The sequence below is a fragment of the Solanum dulcamara genome, chromosome 8 (genome assembly GCF_947179165.1).
Source record: "Solanum dulcamara chromosome 8, daSolDulc1.2, whole genome shotgun sequence".
Taxonomy (NCBI): domain Eukaryota; kingdom Viridiplantae; phylum Streptophyta; class Magnoliopsida; order Solanales; family Solanaceae; genus Solanum; species Solanum dulcamara.
The window spans coordinates 73,637,757-73,650,658 of record NC_077244.1 but is presented as its reverse complement, the minus strand read 5'-3'; the positions used below and the strand labels follow the sequence as shown (position 1 = coordinate 73,650,658).

General features: G+C 35.6%; 2 protein-coding genes across 2 annotated transcripts; one reads left to right on the top strand and one right to left on the bottom strand.

The window, feature by feature from the left end:
- Nucleotides 1-514: 514 nt before the first annotated feature.
- Nucleotides 515-8,442, top strand: LOC129898786 (uncharacterized). The gene is made up of 11 exons (XM_055973464.1): nucleotides 515-760; nucleotides 2,621-2,715; nucleotides 3,567-3,624; nucleotides 4,225-4,419; nucleotides 4,703-4,779; nucleotides 5,285-5,367; nucleotides 5,546-5,597; nucleotides 6,485-6,553; nucleotides 6,841-6,927; nucleotides 7,044-7,105; nucleotides 8,064-8,442. Exons 1-11 carry the CDS (start codon nucleotides 643-645, stop codon nucleotides 8,281-8,283), a joined length of 1,116 nt encoding a protein of 371 aa, XP_055829439.1. The 5' UTR covers nucleotides 515-642; the 3' UTR covers nucleotides 8,284-8,442.
- Nucleotides 8,443-8,844: 402 nt separating this feature from the next.
- LOC129898787 (origin of replication complex subunit 2) lies at nucleotides 8,845-12,827 on the bottom strand. Its single transcript, XM_055973465.1, has 6 exons — nucleotides 12,392-12,827; nucleotides 11,306-11,412; nucleotides 11,040-11,172; nucleotides 10,085-10,379; nucleotides 9,527-9,754; nucleotides 8,845-9,412 (listed from the first exon to the last, which is right to left on the bottom strand). Exons 1-6 carry the CDS (start codon nucleotides 12,521-12,523, stop codon nucleotides 9,216-9,218), a joined length of 1,092 nt encoding a protein of 363 aa, XP_055829440.1. The 5' UTR covers nucleotides 12,524-12,827; the 3' UTR covers nucleotides 8,845-9,215.
- Between the last annotated feature and the right edge of the window lie 75 nt (nucleotides 12,828-12,902).

The window sequence follows — 12,902 nt, the reverse complement described above, 5'->3', positions numbered from 1 at the left end:
AAATTAGATTAAAAAATTATTTCTCACTATTTCTTTTCCAATCATAATAATTACTCCTTTATTAATGAAGTGAAGTCCACGCATATGTTATAATCTTCCAGTAGACATTTTCAGTGGACCCACTATATGGTTACAACATTGACTAATCTCTCCCGCTAAAACAACACAAATAATTTATAATTGGATTGCTATAAGAAAAAAATAATCAGAAAAAAGTAATTATTTGTTGGTCAATGCGATCTTAATTTGATATAAATTTTAATAAATTAACAAAAATAATTAGATTTTATAATTTTAAAATAAATATACGTAAAATATTAATATTTTTTAATATTATAATTAAAAAAACAAGACAAATAAATTTTTGGTCAATTTCTCACGATAATGGGCGACAGCGTCGAGGAATTTTGGAACTCTTTACGGCCGTTAATTTTTTTTTTTTTTGGTTCTTCTAAAGATTCGGTTTAAAGTTAATTCTAATACTAATCAATTTCATCATCATAAAAGTTATTTTAAATCTCTATATAATCCTTCCATTTATAGGAAGGAATTATTATAATTATTTTGAAGAACAAGAAGAGAGTGCAGTTTTCTGCATTCTCTGTGAAAATTCTTCCAAGTTATTTATTGGGTTTTCCCAGTATGGTTAACCTGAAGGAAATTTGGACGAAGCAGACATTGATTAATCTTCTATTGGGCCAATTTCTGTCCCTTCTCATCACTTCCACAGGGTTTTTATCGTCCGAACTCGCTAGAAAAGGTAAAATTTTCTGTTTATTTTGCTTAATTTTAGTTTTTGTGATTGGGTTTGAATTTGATGCAAAATTCGATTGTTATATTATCTGAAGCTCGAGTAGGTTGGCTCTTTGAGTGTGTTATACGAACTTAAGAGGTATCGATTCATCTTAGCATTGAACACGTTATGTTTTTAAAATTATGGATTCAATATATATATATTGCAAGCATCCAATGTGTGCCCCAGTGGTCAATCAACTGGTTGAGAGCCACGAGGTATTAGGTAAAACAAAAACACTAGTTGATTCTTTTCATCTGTTCTAGCCTTAATAAATAAAGTTAGCTTGTACAAGCGTGGAATTAGTTGTAGTGGATGATTATAAAAGAAAATAATATATATGCTGCAATTTTAGCGAATTTTTACATGTAAATTTATGTTCCATGTTGAAAGTATACTAGGTTCATATGAACCTGGTACGAAAAGGCTACATCCGCCTTTGATCATTCTTTCTCAGGTAAAAACATGATTCCATTATTATTGTTTAATGAACAGTAGTATGTAGGAGCTACAATTTACTTTTCCTTGAATATTCTTATTCTTTCTCCTTTTTTCTCGGGAAAAGAAAGGAAGGCATGCCAGCATAATCTTTTACTTGGTTTAAGTTTGCGTTTGGACATGAATTGAGTGATATTTGAAAAAAATAATAGTATTTGCAGTTGAAGTTGGAAAAGGTATTTGAAAGTTGAAGTTCTGTTTGGACGTGTATTTTACTTGAAAATATTGAAGTTCTGTGAGTAGAAGATAGATTAGATTAAAACACTGGTCAAAACATGTTTTTCAAATTTGAAAAACTCATGTTCAAAAACTAACCAAAATACCATTCTGATGTATAAACAAACATTGTTTTGAAAATAGTTTTTGTAAAAAAGGAAGGAAAATTCTATGACCAAGCGGGCTTAATAATTCCCACTGTCAGGAAGTTGCTCTGATGGTAAGCACCCCTCACTTTCAAAGGTTGAGAGTTCGAGTTACCAAGGGAGCAAAAAGGGTGGGAGCTCCATGGGAGGGGGTAAATAAATAAATGAAATCCCCACTGTCCTACTGGATCTTCAGGTTCCACGATATAATTTACGTGCTGTGTAATTTTTTGAGAAACATATAGGTTCTGCTGAATGAATAGAAGAGAGTAACTGTGGTGGTCCACAGGGGAACCATATAATATGTAATGGAAATTCTAATAATGAAAATCTCTGGATAAAATAAAAGGTGATAGTGTAATTTTTACTTTCGGGAAAAATGAACATTGTTTGAATTGATAAAAAGGGTAAGATTGACATGCTGTTGAAGATGATGAATGTAGTAAAATATTGATTTTGGGCTTATACATGAAATTGGACACTCAATTTTGGATGTAGAAAGTTGAAAAACATACTTCGCTTTATAGTTTTGTTATCCAGACAATCCTTTTTCCTCGGAATTTTTCGTAGTATCTAGTCTATGGTCATCATCCGTATGGAGTGGAACCAGTACTAGCTAGCAAATTGAGTTCTTGAGACGGCTAACTTACTCTGTGAATATAGCTGTCTCTTTTAGTTAGTATTAATGGATGGCAAAATGTAAGGGGAGGGTAGCAATGATATTCCTGGGTCTAAGTACTGTTATTTTTAGTTCTTGTGACGGCTAACCTAATTTCTAAATTCTAAAAACTGACGTTCAGAAAATTCATACAAAGATAGCAATAATTTGGGGGTGATATAGAAGATATTGCCACCCAATATTCTGTCTTTGGCCTCCCATCCCCTCCTTCAAAAGACAAATGTAATTTAATTTAGTGTCCTTTATCCATGTCTCTTTTTTGATAAGTAATTTGTTTCCTTGTCATAGGAATCAATGCACCGACATCCCAGTCTTTTCTAAATTACGTGCTCTTGGCATTATTTTATGGAGGTTTTATGGTTTACAGGCAAGAGGGGATCAAGGTTTGCTTCGGGAAGTTTGATTTTTCATCATTGTTCTCCATATGATTTTCTAATGTGCTTTCTGCAATTTAATTATTTGACAATATGAAGAATGACAATACTTTTTGACAAGTATATGAAGGTGAAGATCTTGTGGCTGGAGTTAGTTATTGGTGTTCAGAGGCATGTTGAATATCCTAGGCTCAGGAAAAAATATAGTATATCAAAATATGTCCAAGATCTATGAAATTCCTGCAAGAGTTATTAGGCCCAACTTGATTCTTCTCCATAGTCCATATAACATTTTCTTTTTTATTGGCCTTGCATATTCTCCCACTTTGTACAACTATTTTCACTTCTCACCTAAGTAGTTATTAAAATTGTGTTTAGGGCATATAGAGTAAAAGCTTTTAGGTTTAAGTTTAAGAGCTTAGACGAATCTTTAATTTGAGAACCAAAACTAGCCTGACTCATTTTGTAGCACATTGCTTGAACAAGCTCTGATTTGTTGCTATTTATTGTACAATTTGAACATCCAACTTAAATCCCTACGGTGACGGGTGGAGTAGCTCAAAACTTTTATATACCTTATCAAATACTCTTAAGATCAAAGGTTGGCTCTCATACCATATGGACGAGTATTCGACTTGAAACCTTGACATGGGTAGAGTATCCAATTCCCAAGACATGTAAAAAACTCCTTTTAATTGCCTTATCATATTGGAGATTTATAACTCAATTTTTTTTCTAAGAATTGTTTCTTTTTCTTTGTTTTAAACGACTTTATTTGCTGATGCTTGTTTAATTAAGCAAGCTGTTGTATGTAGATTTGATGCTTTGTTTACCTTCTTTTCTGTTTTCTGTTTGATCAGGCAAAATGGTATTATTACATCCTCCTTGGAATAGTTGATGTGGAGGCCAATTTTCTGGGTAATTGCCTCATTGACCTTCTCTCGTGGATAGGTGTCAACTGAACTGTTTTCCCTCATCTTTCTCCATCTCTTTCACCTACCCCATCTTGTATCTTCGAGAAATGAATATGTTCTACTTGATGAATATTCACTGATCAAACCTTGATGACTTGCTTTTTGCTAAGCGATATACATGCCATGTTACTTCTATTTGGAAAGTCAATTCCATGCATGTCAGCTGAACTATCTGATTATTAAAGTCAATTCCGTGCATGTCATCTGAACTATGTGATTATTATGCATTATAGGAACATTATGATGTTGCACAACGGAACACAGAAAACTAGTACCATAGTTCTTCCTCAACGTTCTAGTGTTTTATCTTAGATTTTTTCTTGCTAGGATTGACCACAAAACCATATGAATGTTATGAAAATTGTTCCTTAGCATTGCATCAGTCTCTCAAAATACGTAGTTTCCTCTGTACTTCTACAGACTATAATCTCCTCCTCTGGATTGAGATTCTGAGGATTGGCAATGCATGTTTGCACGAAATAGAACTCCACATTTTGTAATTAAGAAAACTCTCAGTTCATTTTCTGTTGCCTTTGCTTTGCAGTTGTGAAGGCTTACCAGTACACATCCCTAACAAGCGTGATGTTGCTGGATTGCTGGGCAATTCCGTGTGTTCTGCTTTTTACGTGGTTTTTCTTGAAGACAAAATACAGACCCAGAAAATTAGTTGGTGTTGCCATCTGTATTGCTGGTCTTGTCCTGGTGATCTTTTCAGATGTACATGCTGCAGATCGATCAAGTAATAGTGTTACAACCAGTAGTCATCCTACTTGTTCCCTTTGATGTTAATTATTCACGTGGCTTCACTGCATGCTCTTTCGCATTGCTTAAGTTGCTTTCTATGTATGATCATATATCTTCTGATACTTAGAAAGGGAGTAATCATATGATTCTTTGCGAATCTAATCCAGCTGCTTCTCATTTTAGAGATTTTTCACTTTAGTCATTTGCCGGCTCTATTTGACTTAAATTCAGCATGCCTATTATCTGAAGAATAATATTTGAATTTCTCACTGCTGTAGGTGGTAGCAATCCTATCAAAGGGGATATACTTGTAATTGCTGGAGCCACGCTGTATGCCGTGAGTAATGTCAGTGAGGTAAGCAATTGATAGCTGTGCATATTCACTAGCTTTTTTTGAACCAAAAATGATATCTATGCATAGTTAGAAAAGTTTTTTTTTCCCTGTGAGACATAGCAAGGTCGTTCCAGTTGAAAGTATTTGCTTGTGTTCCCTTTGACCGATCCCTAAACTGTTGGAAACAACCTCATAACTTGAGGGTCTATTGGAGACAACCTCTCCACCTTCTCAAGGTAGGGTTGCATACACCGCACCCTCCCCAAACCTCACTTCTGGGATTACACAGGGTATGTTGTTGTTAGTGATTCACCTTATGGTGAAGGATACAAGTCATTCCACAAACTGTGAAGGCAAGAATAGACTGGGAGTTTTGTTCTCATATATATTATATTTCTCTCAGGTAGTGTTGATTCCTTGCAGTACAGTACCCTTTTTACTATGAACTGTTTCTCTTTTGGTCTTGTTTCTCAAGTTGGCTATCCTGTTTCACATTGTTAATGCTTTTGTTTCATGTTCTATGCAGGAGTTTTTTGTCAAAAGTGCTGATATGATTGAACTCATGGCATTTCTGGGCCTTTTTGGTGCCATTGTTAGTGGTTGCCAAATGTATCCTAATTTGCTTGAAAACACTTCTCTTTAATGTTCAACACACAATTCACACAGTTGGACGATACTTGGTTTAGTTGTTATAAAAGCTTATTGGGGTTAACCTTCTTTCTTGATAAATGCATATTCTTTAACTGCTGCTTATGTTCTGTACGTGATTTCTTTAACCATGCTACAGAAGCATACTTGAGCGCAATGAGTTGAAGTCCATTCACTGGTCAGCTGGAGCAGTAAGTCTCTTATGCCTTGTTTTATTTCCTTGCAAATGAACACAGATACAGAAAATGAAGAAAGAAATTAATGCTGCCTTTCGAAGAGCAAACTTGTGTAGCATTATTATCTTTAATTTCTGAGCAAGTTCATTGATGTTGGATATATGACCTATTTGAACACTTCTTTTTTCCCACAATTATCAATGGAACCCAAACATGAAGCTGTAATTATAAAAGGTGAGCTTAACAATACACAACCTGCATAGTTCTAAGAAAATGAGGTCCACATTTTCCTGATGTCCTATACAGTCATCTGCCCTCCCAATAATGAAAAGGAAAACAATACTGAAAAAGGAATGAAATCTGATGTGATTGAGAAAGCAACATTGTACCTCATACGCCATTATAAAACAGTATCCAACCTTTCAGATTCTCTCCCTCCACTTTCAAAACATTATGACTCCTCTTTTATGTTCAACTACCCACTTCTCCTTGCAAATTGTACAGGCTACAAAAATGTAAGTTTTCCCATCTTAATTCTAATTCTAAAACTGGAACGGAAAGAAATAGAGGGCTGTTATTTTAGGGAAGTGGGATAAAGGTGGTGGGCTATGGTGGGAGGGCTCAGAAAAGGGGCAGTTAGGCTAAGTCGCTGGATTCTGTTAACTGAAACAATATAGAAATATGAGATATCTCGGTTTCTTTTATCTCAAGGAGCATAACTTGCCATTCCAAAAGTAAGTCTAATAATGTGGGTTGTGAGGTTCTTTAAGAGGGGAATTAGCTCGCCATTACTTCTCATATTTTGTGTTTATGTACTTTGTTTCATTATCCATTTGCTGGTAATCTTTTTGTTTATCCTCACATCAAGTTGTTCAAACATTTATTACCATGGGGAATTTCAGGCACTTCCCTTTGTTGGATTTGCATTGGCGATGTTTCTATTCTACTCATTTGTTCCCATTTTGCTGAAGGTATTGCCCCCTCTCTCAATCGCTCCATCTATCTTTCTATTGGTTCATTTACATGTGTATATCTATATGTATAAAAAAAGTAAATCAATTGATCAATCAACTATGTTCCAATCTAAATCTAGTTGTGATGCAATCTACACTGTGTTGACCTGTTAAGAAAAATTATGTCTTGTTGTAGATATCATCACATTCCTGGTTCTTGAAAATTATTTTCTATTGCTGCTCATCAGGTTTGGAGCTAGTTTTTTCTTCTTTTATCATTCTGAAATGCCATCTTTTGGATGCAGAGGAGTGGTGCCACAATGTTAAACTTAGCATTGCTTACCTCTGATATGTGGGCTGTTGTAATTCGTATCTTTGTATACCATCAGAAGGTTTGCAGAGCAATCAGCTTCTTTTCATTTTGACATTAAAATCTATTTATACATGGAACTACTCCTTTTGCTGTGATTCACTAGTGTTGTTCTGAAATCAGTATCATGTTCTTCAGGTTGACTGGATATATTTTGTAGCTTTTGCTGCTGTTGCTGTGGGGCTTCTTGTTTATTCTGGGTAAGTAACAATTTGGTTCCTAAATGAGGTTTGTCTTTTTTCTTGTATATTAGATTTATTTTTGTCCATGTTTTCATAGAACTAAGAGGATAATATGTCTATTGATATGGTGGGAAAATCCCCCATATGCAACTGATATTAAAAAGGTGAAGAAAGTTACTTCCATTGGCACCCTAGGCACCCAAATCGGGCAACAAGGGAACACTTTCTGCTTTCTCTTTTTAATATCTTGTTACAAAAGATTTCGCTGTAGGCATATGATCTCTCTGCCCTTCATATCTCCATGTATCCTTTTCCATAGATGAGACCTGCTAATATAAGAGTTTACTTTCAAGTAAACTGTTGATCTCTCCAATCTGGCAATTTTTGAAGTTTCTCCAATAGCTCAGGTCCCAAAAAACTATTCCTTTCTGTTCTTTGCAAAGCTGGGCCATCATCGCTGTCTGCTGGTTGCATATGATGAAAATGGCCGAGAATGCTTCACCATGGGGGATTCCCCTTTTGCTTCCACAAGCTGATTATGGTGCCATCTTCATCTCTAAATGTAACATTTTGGTAGAACTCCTTCCACAATACTTCTCCATAAGGCTACCCAATGAGAGATTTTTTGTCATCCACCCAAAACCTGAACTTCGTACTTATCTGTGATAACTCTCCTCCAACATGCCTGTTTTGCACTTAATCTCAACTTGGATTAGGATGGTTTCTGTTGATTATCAATTTAGTTTAGTTATCACAATGCAGAAGATTAAAGAGTTTGTTTCATGTTCATTAATGACTCGACAGTCAAGGTGCTGGTGCAGTACTTGAAATGTTTGTTCTGTGTTCATCTGTGAGAAAGCAAATCACTAGTATTGTAAATTGTTGGTCAATCTCGATAATTAAACTATTTGGTAAGACTAGTCAAATGCTTTTATAGTGCTGGCAGATCAAATTTACATATTTGATTCCATTTCAGGCGGGATAAGGTGGATCAGAACGTAGCTGATGAAGGCATTGTAAGAAGCAAGCGATTCGACGAGGAAACTGGCCTAGATAATCCTGCACGAAAAGATGCCATTGAGAGCTCAAAAACTGAAGATAATAGGCAAAATTTTGCATCTAGTAGCACTACAGAGGGTAGTGACACTCAAACAGTGCCCAGAAAACAAACAGAAGCAAACAAAAGTTTATTGTAGTGTTAAGACACTTCTTTTTTATTTCTCCCTCTATACCCTGTAGGGAAGTCTTATTCCATTTTGCTAGGTTAATTTTCAGGCTAGTGAACTTGCATTGATGCAATGTAACTGCCAAAGAGTTTCTTCGTCATTTTACTTAATAAAAGATCTCATTCTTCATTTTCCTTTTAACACAGCTTGTGTATGAGGAAATTAATAACAATTTTTTAAGAAAGCTTTTCTTTTGGTGTATCCAAAAGATTTCCACTAAACTAAGAAGCTGTCCTTGCCATTGTTGCCAAATGATGGAGAGAGTATTTGAGTTCTACAGAGGAAACTGTCCCTTCCCTCACAAACTTTAACATCCACTCACTGGATATTATTTTATTACTACATATCAGTGAGCTGTAAAATTCAAAAGCATTTTCAATTGCTTAATATATACTTTTCTCCCCCGCTTGCCAGAATTCACCCACATTCAACCTAATACCTCCTATGTATGACTACTTTAAAATTGATTCTGCATAATAATATTATGGCTCTATTGTCTGGGGGTTACAGCTGAAAGGTGGTAACCACTAATTAGTTGAATTGTGTAATCTTCTTAAAATATGCTCAGAAATAGAATACATTCCAAGCAGATTAGTCTTTTTACATAGCTGAATCTCCAGATAAGAAGATGGTCAACAGAAATAGCGACATTACATGACGATCTAACAAACCCACAAACTTAATACATTCCAAGCTATTGCTCCCTCTGTGAGATGCTTGATAGGTTTTCCATATTCAACAGATATCCTAACATGTTGAGTAAAAGCCAGCTGAGGACCAGGTCAACTCTTACGCACAAGTGAGATGTGCACTTTTTTATACATGAAGTTTGCCATGCATTAAACTTGTCTCTGCATCAAACTTGCTGTTGAGTAATTTCTCTTCTTGTATTAGAAGCTCTATTAAATGATCTCTGCTATAAGTTTCTGAAGAGCTTCATTTGTAAGAGGAATACACAAGCAATCTTGACCATCAGAGTTTCTTTTGGTTTTGATCAACTCATGGTCCTTAAATTCTGTCAAATGTGAATTCAAAGTAACTTGACTGCTCACCAAGAACCGCTCCCGGCACGTACTGTACAAATTGTTGATTGGCATACCTGACAAGAACCATGTCCAACTTTAAGGCATGACTAAAAGCACATAGACCTATGCATCAACATACATGGAAATGGAGATAGAAAAGGGAAACCAAAGTTTATGAAAGAACTTGCCTTCTTCATCAGGATGGGACAATTGATGTTCCGCAAGAACTTTAAAAACATTTTGAGCATTCGGTGTCAAACTCTGTAAGACAATTGAAGCTGTCTTCACACTTTGTGCACTGCCCCCATGGGCGAGGATGAAAGGAAAAAACATTGATTCAACCTTGTATGGAGCAAAAGTAGGAACATGGCACCAGTACCAGTCAAACTGTGTATGAACCATCTTCTTGTCCCACACTGGCATATATGACAAGCCAATATAGCAAATGTCAGACCTTTTTCAATATGACATGCAAATAATAAACAGAGTTTGAATACCATCCATTAGGTTTTACATAATTAAGGGAAATAACTAGAATTTGACATTTCAGCATCAGATGGTATAGTTAAAGTGACACATATATATATATTCAAGCAGCATTTAGCAAAAGGCACTACACCTAACAAATTTAAACACGTAAATTAGCAAATTGCACTAGTACATGCAACACATGGAGAAAACACTTCCACAAACACTCCCATATCCAATTATATAAATGCGCACACATGTGTTCAGAGAGCCCTTACAAAGAGGAGCATTGACATGGTCAATGGAAGCAACCATACGAACATGAGAACAGGCAGCAATGCTAGCAAGACATTGTTGGCTGTCAGAATCACGTAATCCAGGACCATCAATGTTATGAACAAGAATGCAAACAAAACACTCCTCAACTTCTAGGTCTGGGCTGTCTAGAAAAGTAAGAAGGTCAGACATGGATCTGGTATTAAATGGTTGTTGGCTTTTACACAGACTTCCTGAGGTAGTCTTCCGTCGCAATTTTAACTGATCCCAGAGGAGCTCAGCCAGTGTTATCACCACCTGAAATTGTACATCAATAATAGCAGATCTCTTAGTATTACTCAGAAACATTGTGTGCCAACAACACGGGTAATGTGCTGCTCATAGAGATATTGGAATATGATATCATAATAGAGGGAGTGCTCGAAGCTGCAATGGTTGTTGATATTTTGAACAAGTATAGAAACTTAAGAAAAAGGAAATTACTATTGCCATATATATATATGTTTCAAGTATTGGCAGCCTCCATCAGACCAAGAGAAACACTGGTATTCTATTTCAATTGTTTTAGGGTTGTAAAGTCTGGGCATAACCATCTTATTGGGCAAGCCAATGTGAAATCTTCAGTTATAGCCCTCTCATTAAAGCCATTAGCATTACAATACCAGATAACAATAATCTTCAAAATATTGTCAGTGCTAACTTAAAAATCCATGTCAGTGAGCCTGTAACGCACTAAAGTATGAATCTTGCAACCAAATCCAACACAGCTCAATAAGCATGTTCCTACCATGATGAGTGCTCTTGCAGTAACCTGTCTAGACCTGATATACGTGCCTATAACATCATTTTTCAGAAAATTTGCAAAGTGGAGTTTGAGACTTTCTACTCAATATTTTTAAAACATAGGTACCAAGAAAGCACCATTTTTGAACAAGGAAAAAAACAATAGATAATTACCTGCTTAAGATTTATAGACTGGAGATACCCATTGACGACAACGACGGAGTACTCGGTTAAAGATTTTGTGGCAAAATCTTCAATCAAAGCTTTCTTTGATCCGAAGCCATACATCAAAAGTGCAAAGCCACACCTATCAGATGAAATTAGTAAAAATTTAAGAAGGAATACCTTCCTGGTTTAAATTTGCTAATGAAAAAAAAGGCAAATTAAAAAGCTTATCCGAAAGCATAGCATAGAGTAAACCTATACATCAGGACTCTGACCTTAGCACGAAAAGCCATTTTGAATACAAACTTTTGTAGCTACTGATCAAATCATTAACTTCTTTCTCATGTTTGGGCTCAATATTAGCTGCCACCTCTCTTAATTCCTGTGTGCAACAATAACTGTTATGGACTTCTTTCTCATGTTTGACCACAACCCTGTACAAGAAGTATAATTTGGAGATTGTGCATAAACCCTCAACTTTGCGGGTATTGTACAGTGGCCTTTTTCATCAATAGTATCTTTATTGCCTTAGCTCAATGGTCAAGTATGGCCAATAGTTTATCACGTAAATGATCACAGCTCGCATTTTGAGGTAGTCCATCTCTTCTATAAATGTACCTTCATGCACTTCTTTGAAGGTATCAAATGACGAATAGGCCCTTATTTTCTTCTTAATTACAATAATCACAAATTTTGTCTAACCTCTTAGCACACTCATTAACATAAAAGGGCTGTTCATCGTTCACAGCTAATACTTGTGTGCATTTAGAGCTGTTAAGTTAAGCTTATCTGAAATATTATGTGTCATGCTGAAAAAGAAGAAGAAAATGTCACTACGATTGTATTTCTACAAACGATAGAATTGATTGAAATACAGCAGATAGGACAAATGGGGCATGTTCTCAAATTACATCAAGTGATAAAAATTACTTAAATGAGTCATCCAATCTATTTGGGTCTAGCAAAGGTATTCTCAGAAAGGATACTCTTTTTCTCCTTTTCTCCTAGTTTTTCCAGGAAGCAGACTATGCTACATACTATAAAAGAAGAGTTTTTATAACATAATGATTGGCCAACATTAGATAGCTTGATGTCAGATAACAGAAAAAAATAATCAAAAGGCAGTCTATCAAAGAACCAAACCGACAATTGCCAAGTTCAGTGAACGACAATAGATGACAGAAGAAACAATCAGATGGCATCTATCAAAAAAAGCCATAGCACAATAGCCAATACATACACGTTCAAGTCACTAATACCAACGACTTCATCAGGGCATGAATGTAGTGTTTGAACAGTTGGTGCAATCAGCTGAAGCTGTATATATATATTTGAACACTAATAGGAGTCAAAAAACAAACCTCTTCGTTAACGAGATCGATTTCTGAGAGCTTCCGAGCAGATTTTTTCCTTGAAGAAGAACCCAATTCTTTCGCAAGGAAATAGTTTCTCGAAAATCCAAACTCATCTTCCTCAATCTCGTCTGCATCCATTTCAGAAAATCTGTCTCTGTTCAATTAACAAGCACAAGTTGACAGAAAGTGCTAAACTCCAAAAATTATATTTGTTTTTTTTTTTGAATTGCAAAGTTCTAGCAAAACTTTCTGGGAGTGATACTCAAGTCATGGCCTATTTCAAACTACTCTCAACGTCCGTTTCTCTCTCCGACGACTCCGACAAAAGGCAAACTGGAGAGACCTTGAGAAGGCGTAGGAACTATGGCAACTACGGCTGCTAGGGTTTTGTTTGCTCACTAAATTTAGGAGTTAAAAAGTGGCGGGAAAATTGTAATTTTCATCCGACCCAACATATTTAACCTTTACACCTTGTTTGGATGGTTATTACCCTTTATATTGAATTGTATTGTTAGTT